This window comes from Grammomys surdaster, unplaced genomic scaffold, assembly GCF_004785775.1.
Source record: "Grammomys surdaster isolate TR1022 unplaced genomic scaffold, NIH_TR_1.0 126036, whole genome shotgun sequence".
NCBI classification, from domain to species: Eukaryota; Metazoa; Chordata; class Mammalia; order Rodentia; family Muridae; genus Grammomys; species Grammomys surdaster.
The window spans coordinates 3,701,446-3,720,045 of record NW_021620849.1 but is presented as its reverse complement, the minus strand read 5'-3'; the positions used below and the strand labels follow the sequence as shown (position 1 = coordinate 3,720,045).

General features: G+C 41.5%; 1 protein-coding gene across 1 annotated transcript in view; it reads left to right on the top strand.

The window, feature by feature from the left end:
* Window positions 1-18,600, top strand: part of Cpeb1 (cytoplasmic polyadenylation element binding protein 1) — a 99,649-nt gene that overhangs the window by 74,184 nt on the left and 6,865 nt on the right. Inside the window, exons 3-5 of the mRNA XM_028754840.1 lie at window positions 2,008-2,199; window positions 14,886-15,109; window positions 16,707-16,959. Coding sequence (XP_028610673.1) covers window positions 2,046-2,199; window positions 14,886-15,109; window positions 16,707-16,959 — 631 coding nt within the window. The 5' untranslated portion in view covers window positions 2,008-2,045. The remainder of the gene's footprint in view (window positions 1-2,007; window positions 2,200-14,885; window positions 15,110-16,706; window positions 16,960-18,600) is intronic.

The window sequence follows — 18,600 nt, the reverse complement described above, 5'->3', positions numbered from 1 at the left end:
AAACGTGGTCGTGAGGTTTGGTGGCGAGTGCTCGTGTCCAATGAGCCACGCTGCTGATCTCGACGTGGGCGGCTGAAAGGGATTGTAGTAAGACATGAGTTAATTTAACAGTGTAGCCTGAGCTTGGAGGAAGGGCGGGCATATCAGAGCAAAAGAACAGCGTTTGGGGTAGGGACAACTCTAATATGGGTGCATTTTTCCTCAGCCTGTACAATGGTAAGAATACAGCTTTGACCCAGAGACAGAGAGCAAGCAGGGTATCTCAGCCAGACAGGAGTAATGCAGGTGGATGACATAGTGGCACAGCTTTAAAAAATCCTCCAAAGAAAGGACACCCCCCCCCCAGACTGATGTTTCCCTCGCTAGGATCTTTGCCTGAGTGCGTTCAGAATGTGCTGCAGAAAGCTATGACCAGACATTCCCCAGGCTAACATCACAAACTCCACTGTCTTAACTGACTCAGACTGTCAAGATCAGTTGCAGGTTGGCATATTTCTGATTACCTGCTTGTTTTCCCTTGCAACAAGGGTGTGAACAGGCAAGTGGAATACTGCCAGCCAGCCTTGTAGAGGCATAAGCAAGTTTGGCCCTTAAAGGAGACTTTGGGAAAAGATTTGTATGGAAGGAGATATTAGTAAAAAGGAAATGACAGAAGCTCAAAAAGTTGAATTTTGTCATTGTAGCTGGTAGGAGTGGGGTCACTGAAATAGGTTCTTCCTGGGCAGCATCTCTGAAGAAAGCATAGGAGTTAAAGGTGTCAGTGGTATTCATAGCTTGCCAACCATCACCCTGAGGGATCCTGAAAAGACAAATGGAAGGGAAACAGTACTGACAGCCAGATGATGTGAGCTCCTGGGTATTGAGTACTAATTGAACATAACAGTAGCTCTGAGATTGTTTCTCTTAGTGTGGTTTGTCAGATACTATTTTGGGAGTAGTCTTTCATCTGTGCCTTTAGTTGCAAGGGGGAAAAGAAGAGCTGGGTCTTTGTGTCCACCTGTGGCTAATATATATCCTGTTGGTGTATAAGGGAGCCTGGGTAGAATGGATCTTATCCGTATCTCCCTCTGATACATAAGCTGTGGGCCAGGCCCTGTGAGATGTACCTGGAGCAGCCTCATACCCCCCCACCCCCCAGACACACACAGGCTGTTCCCTCTTCTCTGTGATAAGCAGCTCCAGACAATCCCTGAGCACCAGGTGTTGTTCTCAAGGGTCCAAATATACAGTGTTTTTCTGATGGTTATCCCATTCCTCAGTGGTAAACAATGCTGTGTCAAGGTGCTTCTCAGAGGCCACTTGGAGCACACAGATACTATTTCTTTTACTTATTTTTGTTAGTAGGATTGTGAAGCTTCTCATTGGGCTACAAAGCCAGGGCCTGAGCCAACAGCTGGAGAAAGTCCAGGACTAGTGCATTTAGGGGTTTGAGGTGGAAAGCAGGAGGAGAGAAGGAGCGGCAGGAGCATAGAGCAGTACAAGCAAGCAGTCCACATTGCTTTGCTTTTGGCTTTGCTGTCAGCAGACTGACTACCATTGCCGAGACTGGAGGGACGGCGCTGTTCACAGCCCTGACTTAACCATGCTGCATCGGACTGTTCCAAGTAGCTCTCGTGCTCTCTTTCCCTGGGAGGCAAGTCTCCTCCCAGTCGTCCCTCCTGCTCCTCCTCCCTCCCGCCCCCCTTCTGTGAGAGATGATGCGGTTCTCTATTGCTAGGCTCAGCCAGCTGATGTCACTGGCAGCGGGAAGCATCAGCAGCCTGATCACATGCTACCTAGTCTGTAATGCAGACGGGATAGGGGTGTGTGTGGGGAGGGGGATATATGGCAACTATTCTTGCTTGAACGCTGCCAAAAGTACAGAGGTAGCAGCTGCAGCATCCAGCCAGCTTGGATATCTTGCCCCTAAATCTGAGGAAACTAATATTGGTGGTATTTATTGTTGATAGTATTGAGAAAAACAACCCTTAACTCTGGGGGTTTGTTTTGCTGTTCTCCTTTCCAAAGCAGACTTCCAGGACTCTGAAGAAACAGTTACAAGCAGGATGCTTTTCCCCACCTCTGCGCAAGAATCTCCCCGTGGCCTCCCAGATGCAAATGGCTTGTGCCTTGGCCTGCAATCACTCAGTCTGACTGGCTGGGACCGACCCTGGAGCACCCAGGACTCAGACTCCTCAGCCCAGAGCAGCACACAGTCAGGTGAGTGCAAGAGAATACTGTGACTGGCTGGGGAGGGGGCCGAGTGGGGTGGTGAGCTATGATGCCGAAGCAACAGTTGTTCTATTCCCCTTTGCATCACTCCCTCTATATACACACAACACTGAGTTGTTTTGCAAGCAGTGGTAGCTGTGAGTGTTGCATGACAGATAGAGACTGCTGGTAAAGGCAGATATGGCTTTTCTATTTGCCCTGACAAATTCTCTGGAGTTTTTAGTCTACACCTGAGGTAGCCCTCACAAGGGTCCCCGAGGTTTCAACCTTATGCAGATATGATCCGTCTAAGCCTCTGGTGCCCAGGCCTGTCTTGGAGATGATGAAGCAAAACACTTTTAGGTGGGGGAGGGGAGTTAAGGAACTGATTACTGGATGACCAGATTCTGTTTAGTGGTTTTAAAACTAAAGAGCTATATGTGAAGGTTGAGTAGCCCTGAGTCATAGCGAGAGAAGATTAACGCAGCCATTTGATTTGAATATTGGAGCTGCCTTGACATAAGGTTAAGTCCTGGGAAGGGACTGGCTGGGGAGGAGGGCAGAGAGAGTCACTCCCAGATGCAGAGAGGAGGCAGCTGTCTGTCTGTTGACGGTAACTAATGGGTAAGAGGCCACTCCCCTCTAGGATCTCTTGTCTTCTTGATAGAGGATTAATGGGAACACATTACAGGGAGTTATTGACAAATCTTTGAACTGCTTCTGCTCAGACCTTCCCATTACCTGTTTATTTCCTTCTTGTGATATTTGGGGGAAGATTAGCCAGGTAAAAATCATAAAATTTCCTAGGAAGAATTGTGAATTTAAATGCTATAGTATTACTCAAAAATCAATATATTTTACTTTATATCACAATACAAAAGTATTAGCAGATTCTATGGGAAAATGGAGGACTGGTGTGTGTGTAGCCATTTGCTATTAACATTGACGATGGAGTACACTGAGCTTCTGTCCTTTCACATACCTCCAGTCTAGGACCAGGAGTCATGGCAGCAAGGCGCTGCTGTGTTGCTTTCTCTGGCCTCCACCCTATGTGGCCAGGTGGTTTGGTTTTGTTTTTTGTTTTTTGTTTTTGTTTTTTGGTTTTTGTTTTGCTTTTAGAATGCTTTGCAGAGTCTGGTAAGACTAATGTCTGCTAGACATTTTAATGCCCCTTTGTTTTGGTAAAGTGCTTTGGGGGAAGAGGAAGGTTGATTTTTTTTTTTTTCAATTGGTATGATCCCTTGAAGATAACGTTATTGTAAATGCTATCTCCAGCTTTTTTTGGGGGGGGCGGTACAAGGAGAAAATAAATATTCTGTTACCTAGGCCAGGAAATGTGTCTCTATTCAATGTCATTTGCTTTGGAGGAGGCCACAGTACTTCCTTTTATGTGTTCTTTGAAACAAGCCTTGTCTTTTTTGTCTTTTTTGTTTTTTTTTCTTTTTTACTCCTACAGGATCTGAGCAAAAGAAGAGCTCACACAGGAGATGGCCACCTGTGTGTGGTCATCAGTGTCTGATTGTGCTGACATCAATTGGGGTGTGGCCCTTCTTTCCTCCTGTTTCTCTTAACTACAGAGTTAGCTTCTGAACTGTAACTAGTTCCATGGAAATTTAGATAGGTCCATCTTGAGGCTTAAGAAGGCCTGTTCTAACAGCTATGCAGTAAGATAGTTGTCTGCTCAGGAATTCATGGCCAACCTGGGCAAATGTAGCAGAACCTTGTCTCAGGAAGGAAAGAAAAGATAAAGAAAAGCTAGGTCTAGGCATAATTGTATCAGCTTTCCCACCTCTGAAGACCAGATCTTACGGCTATTAGTGTTTTTCTTTACCTTCCATCTCAAGCATTTAGTAATAAGTATTACATGATTTTGTGGATCAGGGAAGGGCTGCAGTCTGAACTTAAACATTCATGAAGACCTGATACTGGCCTCAATGCAGTGATCTGGCTAGGTTAACATGAGGATCTCTTGCTTTCTGGGGGTTAAAACATATTCATTCCTCATCTCCATTCTGTGTTTGTCTTTAGGAGCTGTTGTGCTAGCCTTCTCTTCTCCCCAAGCTTTGTGCCTTCGTGGAAAGCCCATATGAGGGTGCCATCTCCTAGAGTAGGATGGAGCCCTCCCACCAGCCAGCTGCAGTGCCAGATCGTGCACCCTTGCCAGTAATGCGGGAACACACAGCCCACATTCCAGTGCCCACACTGCCTTTCCATCTGAAAACCAATTTCACTCAGTTTCTTGAGGAAGGGAGGAGATAGTTTAGTAGCTTCAGAAAATCTGTGAGTTGTATTTGCAAGCAGCCTAGTATTTTATTGTCTGTGTGGAGCCTGTTATTGCTTAGACTCTAGTTGGTGATACTTTTCCCCAGTAAGTTGTAGCCCCACACCCAACTGTCTTCTACCAGTTTTAAGTATTTGATAGTGTATTAGGTGACATTGGAGAGTAGGGCTCTTGACTGAAGATCTTGACTATGATATTCACTCAGGCATTAAATATTATCTGCCAGAAACTGTTGGGTACTGAAGGTATGTCAGTGAATCAGATGCAGTCATTATCATTAAGAAGTTCTAGGGCTGGTAAGTTGGCTCAGCAGGTAAAGGCACTTGCCACCAAACCTGACAACTTGAGTTTGATCCCTGGGACCCACGTGGTAGAAGAAGAGCGCCAACTCCCAAAATTTTTCTTACCTACACACATGTGCATATATGAGTATACCCAGGGGAAATAAACAGATTTTTAAATTTATTATTATTTATATGAGTACACTGTAGCTGTCTTCAGACACACCAGAAGAGGGCATCAGATCTCATTACAGATGGTTGTGAGCCACCATGCGATTGCTGGGAATTGAACTCAGGACCTCTGGAAGAGCAACCAGTGCTCTTAACTGCTGAGCCATCTCTCCAGCCCCTAGATTTTTTTTTTTTTAAAGAAATCGCCATGACTATCAAGGGAAAAATCTTTTAATAGTATGTCAGGGCTATGTACTCTGTGATAAAGAATGGAGTGACATACAACCAACATATATTAATTTTTTTTTTACTGCTGAACATACCTTATGATTTTAATGCTGTACAGATGAGGAAAAACTTGCAAAAGTACACAAAGTGGCATTCTGTCTGAGCATTCCAAACCTGGTGTCTTTTGTTCTAAAACTCCCATTCTTCCTATTAAACCCCTTCTGTGACCAGAACCTTAATATGTTAGACCAGACTTAAGGTATCCTCATGTAGTACAAAGGCTAAGTAGGCTGGGGCGATCTGCTCACTGACGAAATCTCTTAAAATGAGGGCACTTGACAGACACTTTCTGCTTACTGTCCACCCTTGGTCTCAGTTCATCAGCTTAACCACCCACTGGATTTGTCTTTCTGCCTTTCCCTTTATGACTCTTCTGTATGCAGCATTACTCAGCAGGAGAGTGAAGTGACATTTCAAATCTACCTTGAGAGACCTGGAAAAAAGGGCTCTTAATGGCCACTTTGTACAGAAGCCCAGTGGGCAAGTGAGATACTCAGACTGAGGATGCCAGAGGACATGTCTTGTCTATTCTAATTCCCTTTTAGAAGTCTCATGAGATTAACCTAGTCACCTTCTTTGGTTTCTGTCCTGTTAACCAGTTGAATGTAATGTTCCTTGTGCTGTTTCATTTGCAGACTTCCCCATCGATCCATAGGGTAGAGCAGCTTGGGACAATACAAATGTCTTTTGCTCTGCTCTCCCAACCTTTTTCAAATTGTTTATGAGCCAACATTCAAAATAGGGTTAGGCTTCTCTTATATGAAATATGGATTTCCAGGCCCAACTAAGTTATCTTACAGATTTGCTTCAACTCTCTGCAAGCAGCCTCAGAACTAAGGGTACACATATGAATGAAGAGTTCCAGTATACAGCTGTATATCTAGTGTTGGAACAATGGTTCCTAGATTTTCTCTGAGACTACTCTTACTAGATTACAAGTATTTGATGATTGTTTCCTGGGCTAGTCGCACTTCAACTGTGAGCTTGAGCTAAGAGGTGTATCTTGTGGTAAAGGCATCCAGTCCAGCACTGCTGCTGTTGCCAATGCTATCATCAGATCTGGGCACCTTTAGACTCTTGGAGAGGGAGGCTTCAGAAAATTCCAACAATGACTCAGCTGAAAAACTGGAGACCTGGCATAGAGAGAAGGGTGAAAGTAGAGAAAGTTTAAAATCAGTCTAAAAATAATTACTGCTGATTTGGTCTCTTGTGCTCTGAAATGGCATTAATGAGTTGGAACCTTCTGCCGGGTTGGGCTGTAAAGGGACAGGACAGTCAGGTCACTTGAGGGCATCTGACTGTGGGTCACAGTTTCTAGAAACTTGGCTCATTCTGTGGGCTGAAAGAGATCTCAAAGCAGCTTAGTTCAGATTCTCCTCCTGTTGACATTTGTTTTATCCCTTCATCAGCTATGCATTTCCTCTATATGTATTTGTATATACACATTCTCTGTGAACAATCCTAACTAGACTTGTTAATAGCAAAACAGTAATGAACTTTGGGCTGTTTGTTTGTTTGTTTGTTTTTGGTTTTTCGAGACAAGGTTTCTCTTTATAGCCCAGGCTGTCCTAGTACTCACTCTGTAGACCAGGCTGGCCTCGAACTCAGAGATCCGCCTGTGTCTGCCTCCCAAGTGCTGGGATTAAAGGCGTGCGCCACCACCGCCTGGCGGGCAGTTTAAAATAGATATATTCACTTATTAAACTATTATGTTTATATTCCAAATTCGTCCTGTGCCCAGTGGTGCAGTGATGTCTTTTTGTGTATGACCTTAGCCTTTAATGACTGAGCCATCTCTAGCCCCAGCAATGTCTTCTGTAGCAATTGTCTTGCTTTTTAAAACACATATCTGCCTGAAGCAGTAGGCCTTAGCTCTTTTGTTTCTGTTCAATGTGAGCTTTTTACAGGATGCAGCTAGTTCCGGCCATCACTTTCCTGAAAGTATTATATTCCATGTCATTCTTTTTATAGTCTTTATTATTCGTGGTGCTATGTCTCTCTGCCTCTCTGCTTCCCCCCCACTCCCACACAGTGTTTTTAGAAATCAGGCTCTTTGTGAAATGTCCTGTATAGGCATTTTAGCTTCCTATATCCTTGAATGTTAGTCTTCATTGTACTGTAAGAGCTTTATTTATAAGCTCTAATCTTTAAATTAAGATAAATAATTTCATATGAAGCATGTTTGGGTGTAGTAAAAGTATAGTAATTAGAAACTTAAAGCAATAAAACCTAGGGTTTTCTGGCTGGAGTTTTCAAAGCTCTAATGTATATATACAAATCTCACAGGGATCTTGTTGAAATGCAGATTCTGGTTCAGACCTCAAGCAGTGTCTAAGGTACATGTTAATGAGTTCTTACCATGGCCATTGCTAACTTTTGAAACTTTTCCTTTAGGTCCCTTGTACTTCTGGTAGGTGAGATTTCTCATCTGTGGTTGATGATCGTAAAAGACTTGAACAAAAAGGAGATGTGCCAAGGACGTAAAAATAAGTAGACACAAGGTCTCTATAATGTAGCTAGTGAATGATGCACTTCTGGACTGTGCTCTACTATGGGATGTACATTGCTAATCTCAAAACTTTGTTAAGATAGGCTAACACTTACTAGAATTTAGGGAAAGATTGATATCTGAGATGTGTTTTTGATGTTCAGTAAATGGAAAAGTTGCTATTAGTAGGAACTTAATTGAACCTGGTCCAAATCATAGGATTGTTGCCATAATAGAGGATTTCTTTTTGATGTTTGAGGAAGGTGGATCTTACTATGTAATTTTAGCTGGGTTAGAGCTTGCTGTATAGACCAGGCTGTCCTGGAACTCACAGAGATCCACCTGCCTCACCTTCAAGTATTGGGATTTGGAGTATGCCATCATGCCAGGTCGCACAGTAGAAGCTTTCTATAGATACAATTCCTGTTGACAAGATAATTTGCAAGAATACCAAGATACTAACAGTTTGCAAGTTAGCTGAGATAAATAGAATTTGTAACTGGCAAAGCATGCATCATACAAGTGAGTATAATAAACTGGAAGATGAGGAAAGTCACCTGTACTGACTACCATGTTGGTTTTCGGGTATTTGCAATGCACTTACAAAACCAAATCAAAACCATTTTGGGTAAAAGCATAATTCCCGTAGCCCATTCTTGTCCTTGCTGTCCCTAGGTATGACCCCTTTAATATAGTTGTTTTCTCTTAGAATTTTTTTTGCATATGTCTTTGTGCTATGTGATGATGTAAAAACACAAGTCTCACCTAAAAGAAAGTAGAGGTAGTTTATATTGGAGCCCGGTATGAATGACTAAAGCTTGGGAATACAAACTCAGGTTATCTCAAATATTGTGTTCCAATGTGGTAACAGTTTGATAAAATTTTAATAGTAACAAAAGACAGTCACAAATTAAAACACTTTAAAAATACACTGATGAAAATGTACCACATTTTCTGTATTCATTCCTCTGTTGAAGGACATCTGGGTTGTTTCCAGCTTCTGGCTATTATAAATAAGGCTGCTATGAACATAGTGGAACATATGTCCTTGTTATATGTTGGACCATCTTCTGAGTATATGCCCAGGAGTGGTATAGCTGTGTTCTCAGGTAATGCTGTGTCTACTTTTCTGAGGAACCGCCAGAATAATTTCCAGAGTGGTTGCACCAGCTTGCAATCCCACCAACAATGGAGGAGTGTTCCTCTTTCTCCACATCCTCACCAGCATCTACTATCACCTGAGTTTTTAATCTTAGCCATTCTGACTGGTGTGAGGTGGAATCTCAGGGTTGTTTTGATTTGCATTTCCCTGATGACTAAAGATGTTGAATATTTCTTTAGGTGCTTCTTGGCCATTTGAGTTTCCTCAGATGAGAATTATTTGTTTAGCTCTGCACTCCATTTTTTAATAGGGTTATTTGGTTGTCTGGAATCTAATTTCTTGAGTTCTTTGTATATATTGCCTGTCTCTGAACTAATACCATGAAGTTTTTATCTCTAGTGCTCTGTAGTACAGCTTGAGGTCAGAAATGATGATCCCCCAAGAAGTTCTTTATTGTTGAGAATAGTTCTCAATATCCTATCCTGGATTTTTTTTGTTATTCCAAATGAATTTGCAAATTGTTCTTTCTATCTCTATGAAGAATTGAGTTGGAATTTTGATGGGGATTGCATTGAATCTGTAGATTGCTTTTGGCAAGATGGCCATTTTTACTGTATTAATCCTACCAATCCATGAGCATGGGAGATCTTTCTATCTTCTGAGATCATCTTTGATTTCTTTCTTCAGAGACTTGAAGTTTTTGTCATACAGATCTTTCACTTTCTTGGTTAGATTCACACCAAGATATTTTATATTATCTGTGACTATTGTGAAGGGTGTCATTTCCCTAATTTCTTTCTCAGCCTATTTATCCTTCAAGTAGAGGAAGGCTACTGATTTGTTTGAGTTAATTTTATATCCAGCCATTTCGCTGAAGTTGTTTATCAGATTTAGAAGTTCTCTGGTAGAAGTTTTGGGATCACTTAAGTATACTATCATATCATCTGCAAATAGTGATATTTTGACTTCTTCCTTTCCTATTTGTATCCCTTTGACTTCTTTTTGTTTTCTAATTGCTCTGGCTAGGACTTCCCAGTATTATATTGAATAGGTAGGGAAGAGAGTGGGCAGCCTTGTCTAGTCCCTGATTTTAGTGGGATTGCTTCACGTTTCTCTCCATTTAGTTTGATGTTGGCTACTAGTTTGCTGTATATTGCTTTTACTATTTTTTTGGTATGGGCCTTGAATTCCTGATCTTTCCAAGACTTTTACTATGAAGGGATGTTGAATTTTGTCAGATGCTTTCTCAGCATCTGTGAGATGATCATGTGGTTTTTTTCTTTGAGTTTGTTTATATAGTGGATTACATTGATGGATTTCCGAATATAGAACCATCCCTGCATTCCTGTGATAAGGGTGGGGAGGGAAATGGGGAAAGGGGATAACATCTGAAATGTAAATAAAATTTCCAAGAAAAAAAAAAAAGAAAAAAATTTTCAAGTATCAATACCTATAAAAAAAATACACTGATGATAGCCAGGTGTAGTAGTTATATCCTGTAATCTCAGCACTTGGGAGATGAGAAGATCACTAGTTTGAGGCCAGCCTAGTGTACCTAGACAATTCCAGACCAGCAAGTGATTAATGGTAAGACTCTGACTCAGTAAACAAACAAAAAGCCACTGATTGAAATGCCAGGTAGACAGATTATAGCAAAGCTCGAAAGTCTCTGCTCTAGACTTCAGATGTTATCTGCTGACATTCTTAGCCTTTGGGGATAGTGGAAGCTTGGGACTTATTTGTTCAGCTCTAAAAGACTTTTCTTAAGGTGTGGGGGGGGAAGGAGAGGGAGAGGGGGAGAGACAGAGATATCTCTAAAGGGTTTCATTAGGATAGTTTATAGGATATAGGCACCTTAGTTTTCCAGTGGTTCCATTTCCGAAGAAAATGTCACTCCTTTGTCAACTGCACATAAATCCTCAGGGAGGATGGATCTGAAGCTTTTAAGTTGCTGTTTTGCCAGGTGTGAAGCCTGTTTGTTTTCTCAGCCTCATCTGCCTCAGCATTATCCCTCCTCACCCCCACCCCTTTCTGTTTGCAAGTACTTCTCCATCTCAGGTTCTTTCAACACCTTGCTTTTTCCTTTGTTTTTCTTTGGCTTTTGTTTTTCAAGAAAAGGTTTCTCTGTGTAGCCTTGGCTATCCTGGAACTCACTCTGTAGACCAGACTGGCCTCCAACTCAGAGATCCACCTGCCTCTGCCTCCTGAGTGCTGAATTAAAAGCAAACACCACCACTGTCTGGCATTTGTTTAAACCCTGGGTTCAGCTATCAACAATGGATCTCTCAAATGTCTGTTTGGTTAAACCTATTCAGTGTTTAGACTTAATATATTCTATGTTAGCCACTTACAGTTCCATATCCTAGACCTCATTGTCCTTAGAACTTTTAAGGATTCATGTTCTTGCCTTCTCCATTCCTTAGAGCTGTCAGCTTATGGAAACAGCTGACTCTCTGTTCATTTGCTCCTGATGTGTTTTATCATGCTTCTGTCTTTAACTTGTAGCACTTTGCCAGCGCCCTAACTCTTGTCTTGTCACCATCTAATATTATTCCATGTCCCACACGGGAGAATGATCATAGCCCACTATGGGTCTAGTATTCATCAAGGTACCTTAGCTCTGATAGAGAGTATGCTGAAGTCCAGTCTGAAGTGTTCTGTCTCTCACCTGGATGGTAGACACTGCAGGAGATCCTCAGGTTTTGTGGCCAGCCTCTCTGCCATCCTCAGTAGCTCCTCAGACCATCTCTTCAGTGGCTTTTTTATCCTCCATACAGAATCAAAAACTTTTTATCATAGTTGGCTCTGTGGTGACTTTTTAGGTTTATTATATTTCGTGTGTGTGTTCGTCCTGCGTGCAAGTATGTGCATTACATGCATAGTATCCACAGAGGTCAGAAGGCATCAGATCTTCCGGAATGGAGTTGCAGATGGCCGTGAGCCATCATATGGATACTGGGAACTGAACCTGGGTCCCATGCAAGAATAATAGCAAGTGCGTTTAATTCTGAGTCATCCTCCAGCCCCTCTTTCATGATTTGATTGTCACTTCATTGTTGATAACCCAAAGCGTCTTTTTGTAAAATGTGAGGAAGGAAGTGTCCCTTTAGGGCAGTGGTTCTCAACCTGTGGGTTGCAACCCCTTTGGTGATTAAATGACCTTTTCACAGGGATTGCTTAAGACCATCTAAATACACAGATATTTATATTTGTAACAGCAAAATTACAGTTATGAAGTAGCAATGAAAATAATTTTATGGTTGGGGTTATCACAACATGAAGAACTATATTAAAGGTTTACAGCATTAGGAAGGTTGAGAACCACTGCTCTAGGGTATTTGATTCCATTTTAATAACTAGTGAGTATAATGGTCTATACATTTAACAATACTATTTTGCCAGGCTTTGCAACACTAGAGAGGAAGCTAAAATCTGCTCACCTCTTGTCCTTTTAAAGCATGATCTCAAAAGCATGGATTATTTCAGTTATTTCAGGCAGGAGTTTGATAAAAACAAGGATTACTTGAGAAGTTTATCAAGGACTGTTTGTGCTGGGTGTTAGAATCTAAGCATTTTGAGACATTTAGTTCTAGCATGCAGTTAAGTGCTAGTACTTGAAAACCACTTTGAAAAGCCTGGAGTTAAAAAAAAACAACACACACAAAACTGTTTTCTTGAAAAGCAAAATAATAAACTAACTCCTTTGTGGATAAGTTTGGCTCCCTGTGCCCTGTAGATAATACACATCCTATAATAAAAAAAAGTGACCACAGACTGGTGAGATGTCTCAGTAGTAAACGCATGTGCCACCCATTCTGGTGGTCAAGGTCTATCCCCAGAACCCACATAAAGGTAGAAGGAGAGACTAAACTTGACAGAGTTATTCTTCGACATCATTGCATGGTACCCACATGTGCATATCACACACACACACACAGACCAGTACTGGTAACAATAGCAGTAATAAAAGATTGATTGGTTAAGATGTAAAGGGACTGAACTTAATTAAATTTTTAATTTAAGCATTTTTGCCACTATAGAATAATAATTGGATAAATGCATTAACAATGTTGCCAAGCTAGGCAATGGTGGCGCACGCCTTTAATCCCAGCACTTGGGAGGCAGAGGCAGGTGGATTTCTGAGTTCGAGGCCAACCTGGTCTACAGAGTGAGTTCCAGGACAGCCAGGGCTACACAGAGAAACCCTGTCTCGAAAAAACCAACCAAACAAAAAAAAACAAAAAACAAACAAACAAAAATCCAAAACAACCAGTGTTGCCTGAATTTAGGAAATAAGGGCTAAAAACACACACCATATATATTGTATCCTTATCTGGGAGGGGTCATTGGCCTCATGCCGTGGAAACAGCTATTTTGAATCTTGTGTGTAATGTTCTGTCATGATCTATCATGAATGGCAGTTAGTCTGGTACCCTAAGTGATGCCTTGACTTTGATTCCAGACTTGGACAAATTTATTCTTGTGCTTCGACATCTGGTAAGAAACCAGCTCTAAATGGTTTGTGTTTCACTTAATTGCTAGTCAGGGCTGAAGTAGGGGACAGTTGTATTCACTGTTTGTTGAATACTTGTGTTATTTGGGTTTATCCTGAGAGATGAATGGTGCAGTGCTTTGAATGAGATACTCCCATAAGCCTGGTTTTTGTTTGGTTGGTTTGTTTTTTGATACCCCAAATCGGCTGCTTAGGGAGGATTAGGAGGTGTGCTCTTGCTGGAGGAAGTGTGTCACTTGGGGTTAGGCTGTGAGGTTTCAGATACTCAGGCCATTTAGCTTTCTACCTCTAGCTTGTGGTTTGAGCTCTTGACTGCTGCCTGCTACCTCTGCTTTGTCATCATGGACTCACTAAGACAAATGTTTTCTTTATTCTTCAGATGAATGAAATATCAAAGCTTCTATCTTAACATTAATGTGTCCACACTTCATCGTAAAGCCCTTTTATTCTTTGTCCTTATAGATGAAAGATTCAGTTTTCTCGGATCTCTCGTTCCTTCCTTTCTTTTTCTCTTTTTTTCTTCCTTCCCTCTTCTCCTTCCCTCCCTCTCTTTCTCCCTGCCTCCTTCCCTCTCTTCCCCCCCTCCCTCCCTCCCTCCCTCCCTCTCTCTCTCTCTCTCTCTCTTTCTTTCTTTCTTTCTTTCTTTCAAGACAATATCCCAAGCTTTCCTAGAACTCTTGCCTCAGCCTCTCAGGTGACTGAGGTTGCAGGAGTGACTCCACGTCTGGCTTTATTCTTTTTGACGTTAGGTGTTTGTTTATTATGAGTGGGCATTTCTGCTGAGCACTTTCCATCTGTGGTCTGATTATTGAACCTGGCTAGCAGTGTTATGAAATAGTTGATATTTCACTCGAGAGGCCAGTGAGAAGAAAGATAAGGCTCAAAGACAGATTCAGGTGAGCTTTTCAGAATTACAACCATCTGAAAGAGGTCTCATACCAGGGGTTTCGTTCCAGGTTTATTTCCTCAGATAGTGAACTTTATGAAATCATTCTGCTTCCCTCCTAAATATTTGAAATTTGGGGCTGCATAGGAAAGTTGTGCATGCTAGAAGTTTTCAGAAGAGAACTTACCAGATGAGACATGCTTATGCTGTATTAGTCTGTGGTATGTTATGTGCAGTCCTGTGTTTTAACAAAATGTCACTAGAAAAACACAGTGAAAGCCAGTGAAGGAATATGGTTTTGATGTCCCAGTTGTACTACAGGTGTATCCAGACATTAATAGCAACTATAACCAAAGTCCCCAGTGTCAAAGTCTCAGATGGTGGCACTACTCCTTAAGCCTGGTGGCAGAGAACAGTTTTGCTGTTGCTTTAGTAAAAAGAGTTCTGGTAGTCAGTCATCCTGCAACTTCTAATGAGGACTGGGTGACCAGCTCTCCCAAACTATCAGTTATCTGTACATTACGTTCTGTGTTTCTGAAATGCTCTCAAAGGTAAAATCTGCCTTGGGCAACTATGGGAGAAAAAAAAGGTGGGGAGGGGGTTTTGTCTGGAAAGAAAATTAAAGAGGTTATGAGCATTCGTTTTCTTCTTCTTTTTTATTATTTATTTTTTTTTGTCATCCTAGTATTAAGCATGCTCCAAAATCCACTGGGGAATGTCTTAGGAAAACCCCCCTTGAGCTTCCTGTCTCTGGATCCCCTTGGGTCTGACTTGGACAAGTTCCCAGCACCCTCAGTTAGAGGATCTCGCCTGGACACCCGGCCCATCCTGGACTCCCGTTCTAGCAGCCCCTCTGACTCAGACACGAGTGGCTTCAGCTCTGGATCAGACCATCTCTCAGATTTGATTGTATGTAACATGCTCAGGAGTGGGGGGTGTGGAGGTGGAGTTATGTGTGTCCTAGGGGAAAGATGCTACAGTATCTGTCTTAGAGCCTGAAATGGGTGTCTCATTGTAGGATGCGGGCAAGAGAGATCGATCATCAGGCACCTTTATATAGCTGTTCATCCTTAGAAAACTCAAAGACACTTTGAATGTCTATGAGAAATATATTTTAGAATCCAGTATCTTTTACTTGTTGCTCAAAGAGCTGTTAGAGAATAGTTGATTTCAAAGTAAATATAAGCGTCTTGTCAGTGTTGAAGTACATGGATGTTTTCTTTTTAGTCTTTAGAAAATATAATTATATACCTCTATGTATAATGTCCCAAAGTTCATAAGTGGTATTTTAATAAGTGACATTAGTAAGTCATAATTAATCATTAACACTGGAATTTTGATTTAGATTTGACTCCAGCTCCTGTACTTTTGCACTGACCCATGCCAACTCCCAGTCAGAAACTGTCATCAAATTTATGTATCTTGGGCTTGTTTTTACCTACAGTCAAAGGTGACATGTGCAGGCTCCATGTTAATTACACTTAGGGAATGGCTTAGGCTGCGTGGGGAGGATGGTATAAATAGCATACATAGGATAGCATAGACAGTCTAGCTGGAGGGCAAAAGTAATTACGTATGTGTCTTGAAGGTAACGAGGCAATGAGACAGTCTCCCAAAATAAGATACATTTTGAGGTACTACCTAAACTCTGCTTTTCAGTCACTAAATGCTGTGAGCTAAATGTTTAATTGAACAGGAGGGCTCATTTCTCATCTTCTTGTCTTCATGGTTACCCATTCATGACTTTTAGAACCCACCCTGTTGTTATCTTCCACCTGTCCTGAGCTTTGAACGATGGCAGTAGTTAGTATTCTTGTTGTCCATTCATTTACTCTGTCCAGACTAGTTTCTAGAATGACAGCTACAGTCAGGTTCACACCCTGTGGGACAGGTTCACAAGGTACTTGCTCCCTTTCATCACTTAGATAGAACTCATCTTGGGAATTTACCTCATGCCTGATAAATACAGCTCTCTCAGATACCACATCTAAGCATTCATTTGGAAGGAGACAAAGCTAACACAAAAGAAGAAATGAGACAGTATTTGTATTTATAGAAAATATTCTATTAAATTTTAATAATACACAGTTTTGATGCTCAGAATTTCAAGCTTGAACACAAATATATAGTATAACATGTTCAAATACATTTCTAATAGAACATAAGTGTGTCAGAGGAAAAAAGTTGTTTAGCAATAGTAGCAATAGGTAACTGGTGATAAATAAAATGTGATAAGTTTATCAAAATTTTTATGAAAATTTTCTGGTAAGAAAAAATGTCTATGTTGAGAGACAGTTTATTTTAATTATATTTCTATGTAACTATCTATATAGTTATATCTATAACTATTCTTAAAAATGAATAGGAAGACAGACTGAAAGAAAATATATCAAATTACAAATGCAAATTATAAATGTTATATTAGATAGTTTTCCTATTTCTGTTATGTGATTATTACTTTATAACAAAACTGTCTTTTAAAATTTGTGTCTTTTTCCTCCTCTAGTCAAGCCTTCGCATTTCCCCTCCGCTGCCCTTTCTTTCTATGACGGGAAATGGTCCCAGAGACCCTCTAAAGATGGGAGTTGGGTCCAGAATGGACCAAGAACAAGCTGCTCTTGCTGCAGTTGCTCCCTCTCCAACCAGTGCTCCAAAGAGATGGCCAGGAGCTTCTGTGTGGCCATCTTGGGACCTTCTTGGAGCTCCTAAAGACCCATTCAGCATAGAGAGAGAGGCTAGACTCCACCGGCAGGCTGCAGGTGAGTGCTGCATAGCTGTGGCTGTGTGTGAAGCCTGAGACCTCTTTCTAGAGACAGAGTTGACCTTTATCCACACAGTGTTGAACTCTTCTGGAAGAGGGTTTGATAGTGTAGTAAAGTTCCAGGTCTAAAGAGCCATGTGTTCTGTAGAGTAAAGGACAGCCTTGAGATTGAGTTGAAGGAGGCAGACAGCCTGGCACACAGGCTGTGCTGTAGCAGAAGATGGCTGGCCCCACCTCTTACTCTGGGCTTATGTGGAAGATAGATGTGCATCGCCCTTGTTTTTGACTGTTGCATAAGAAAGACAGAAACCTTGAAAATTATGTCTACAGTTTTGTCTGCCTTCCTTATTTCTAATTGAAAGTCATAGCACTCAAAGTTCATTTTCTGACTTTCTGCCCTGAGATATTTTTTGTGTTTTGGATTGGTACATTCAGGACAGGTCGTCTAGTTGTTAACTTCTAAGGTGTAGGATATCACCAAGTACTCAGGTCTCTTTCAAGTCCATTAGTTTCTTTAAATAATCTTGATGTGCAAGCTGGAAGGATGGCTCAGTGGTTAAGAGCACTGGCTGCTCTTCCAGAGGGCCTGGGTGTTCAGTTCCTACCAGCCATATGGCACATTATGATTATCTATAGCTCCAGTTCTTGGGGATCCAAACCCTTTCTAGCCTCTGCAGGCATCAGGCATGTACACAGTGCACAGATGTATGTGCAGGCAAGACACCTATATACATAAAGTAAAAATCTCAAAAAATTGTTTTAATAGTCTTCTTTTTTCTTTCTTGATTTTTAGACAGAGTCTCTCTACATAGCCCTGGCTGTCTTGGACTGCACTGTAGGTCAGGCTGGCCTTGAACTTAAGAGATCCACTTGCTTCTGCCTCCTGAGTGTTAGGATTAGAGTAATGTGCCACCATGTCTAGGTGCATAATCTTAAGTATATGTTAAATCTGTTGTTTTTTTTTTTTTACATTACACCTGAGCTTGGAAGTAAATGAGGTACTTATATCATTAACTACTAATGTCTTCATTGCTTTCCACCCAAGTAATGGCTCTGTGGTCTGGTACATGTTATTTCTCTGTTACATGTGTTTGCATAGAGCTTATCCTTACCTTGTTCTCCACTAATAGTTCGAGTACCCTGTTCATCGAGTGATTCTGATAGCACATGCTTGTGTTTACTGCGTGGCCACTTTTTGGGATGCTTTCTGGAGGCTACTTGTTTTTATATGGGATAGTAGTGCCCAGTTTCTTGTCACAGCAACACATTAGCCCTATTCATGTTAGGGAATAATGTCTTATCTCCTTGAATGTCTTCCTCAGTGCTGAAGGAAAGGGTAATATGTCAAGAAGTCCTCACCTAGGTCGCCTTCCAATGGGAAAGGCTTGAAGTGACCTCCGAGGACAGACATCTGGAAATTAGCAGGACAAGCCAATCTGAAGAGAAGTCCAAGCATATACAGCAGAAAGGGTCTCTTGACATATTTGGGTTTGACATAAGTAGAAAGCAGAGGGTTTGGACAGAAATCCATTATCATACTGTGTGGGCAGCAGGGAAATTCAGTGCCTACTCAAGTGCTGGTGGATCGGGGTGTGGAACGTGGAGATGTGTTTACTACTGAGCTGTGCTTCTAATGTCA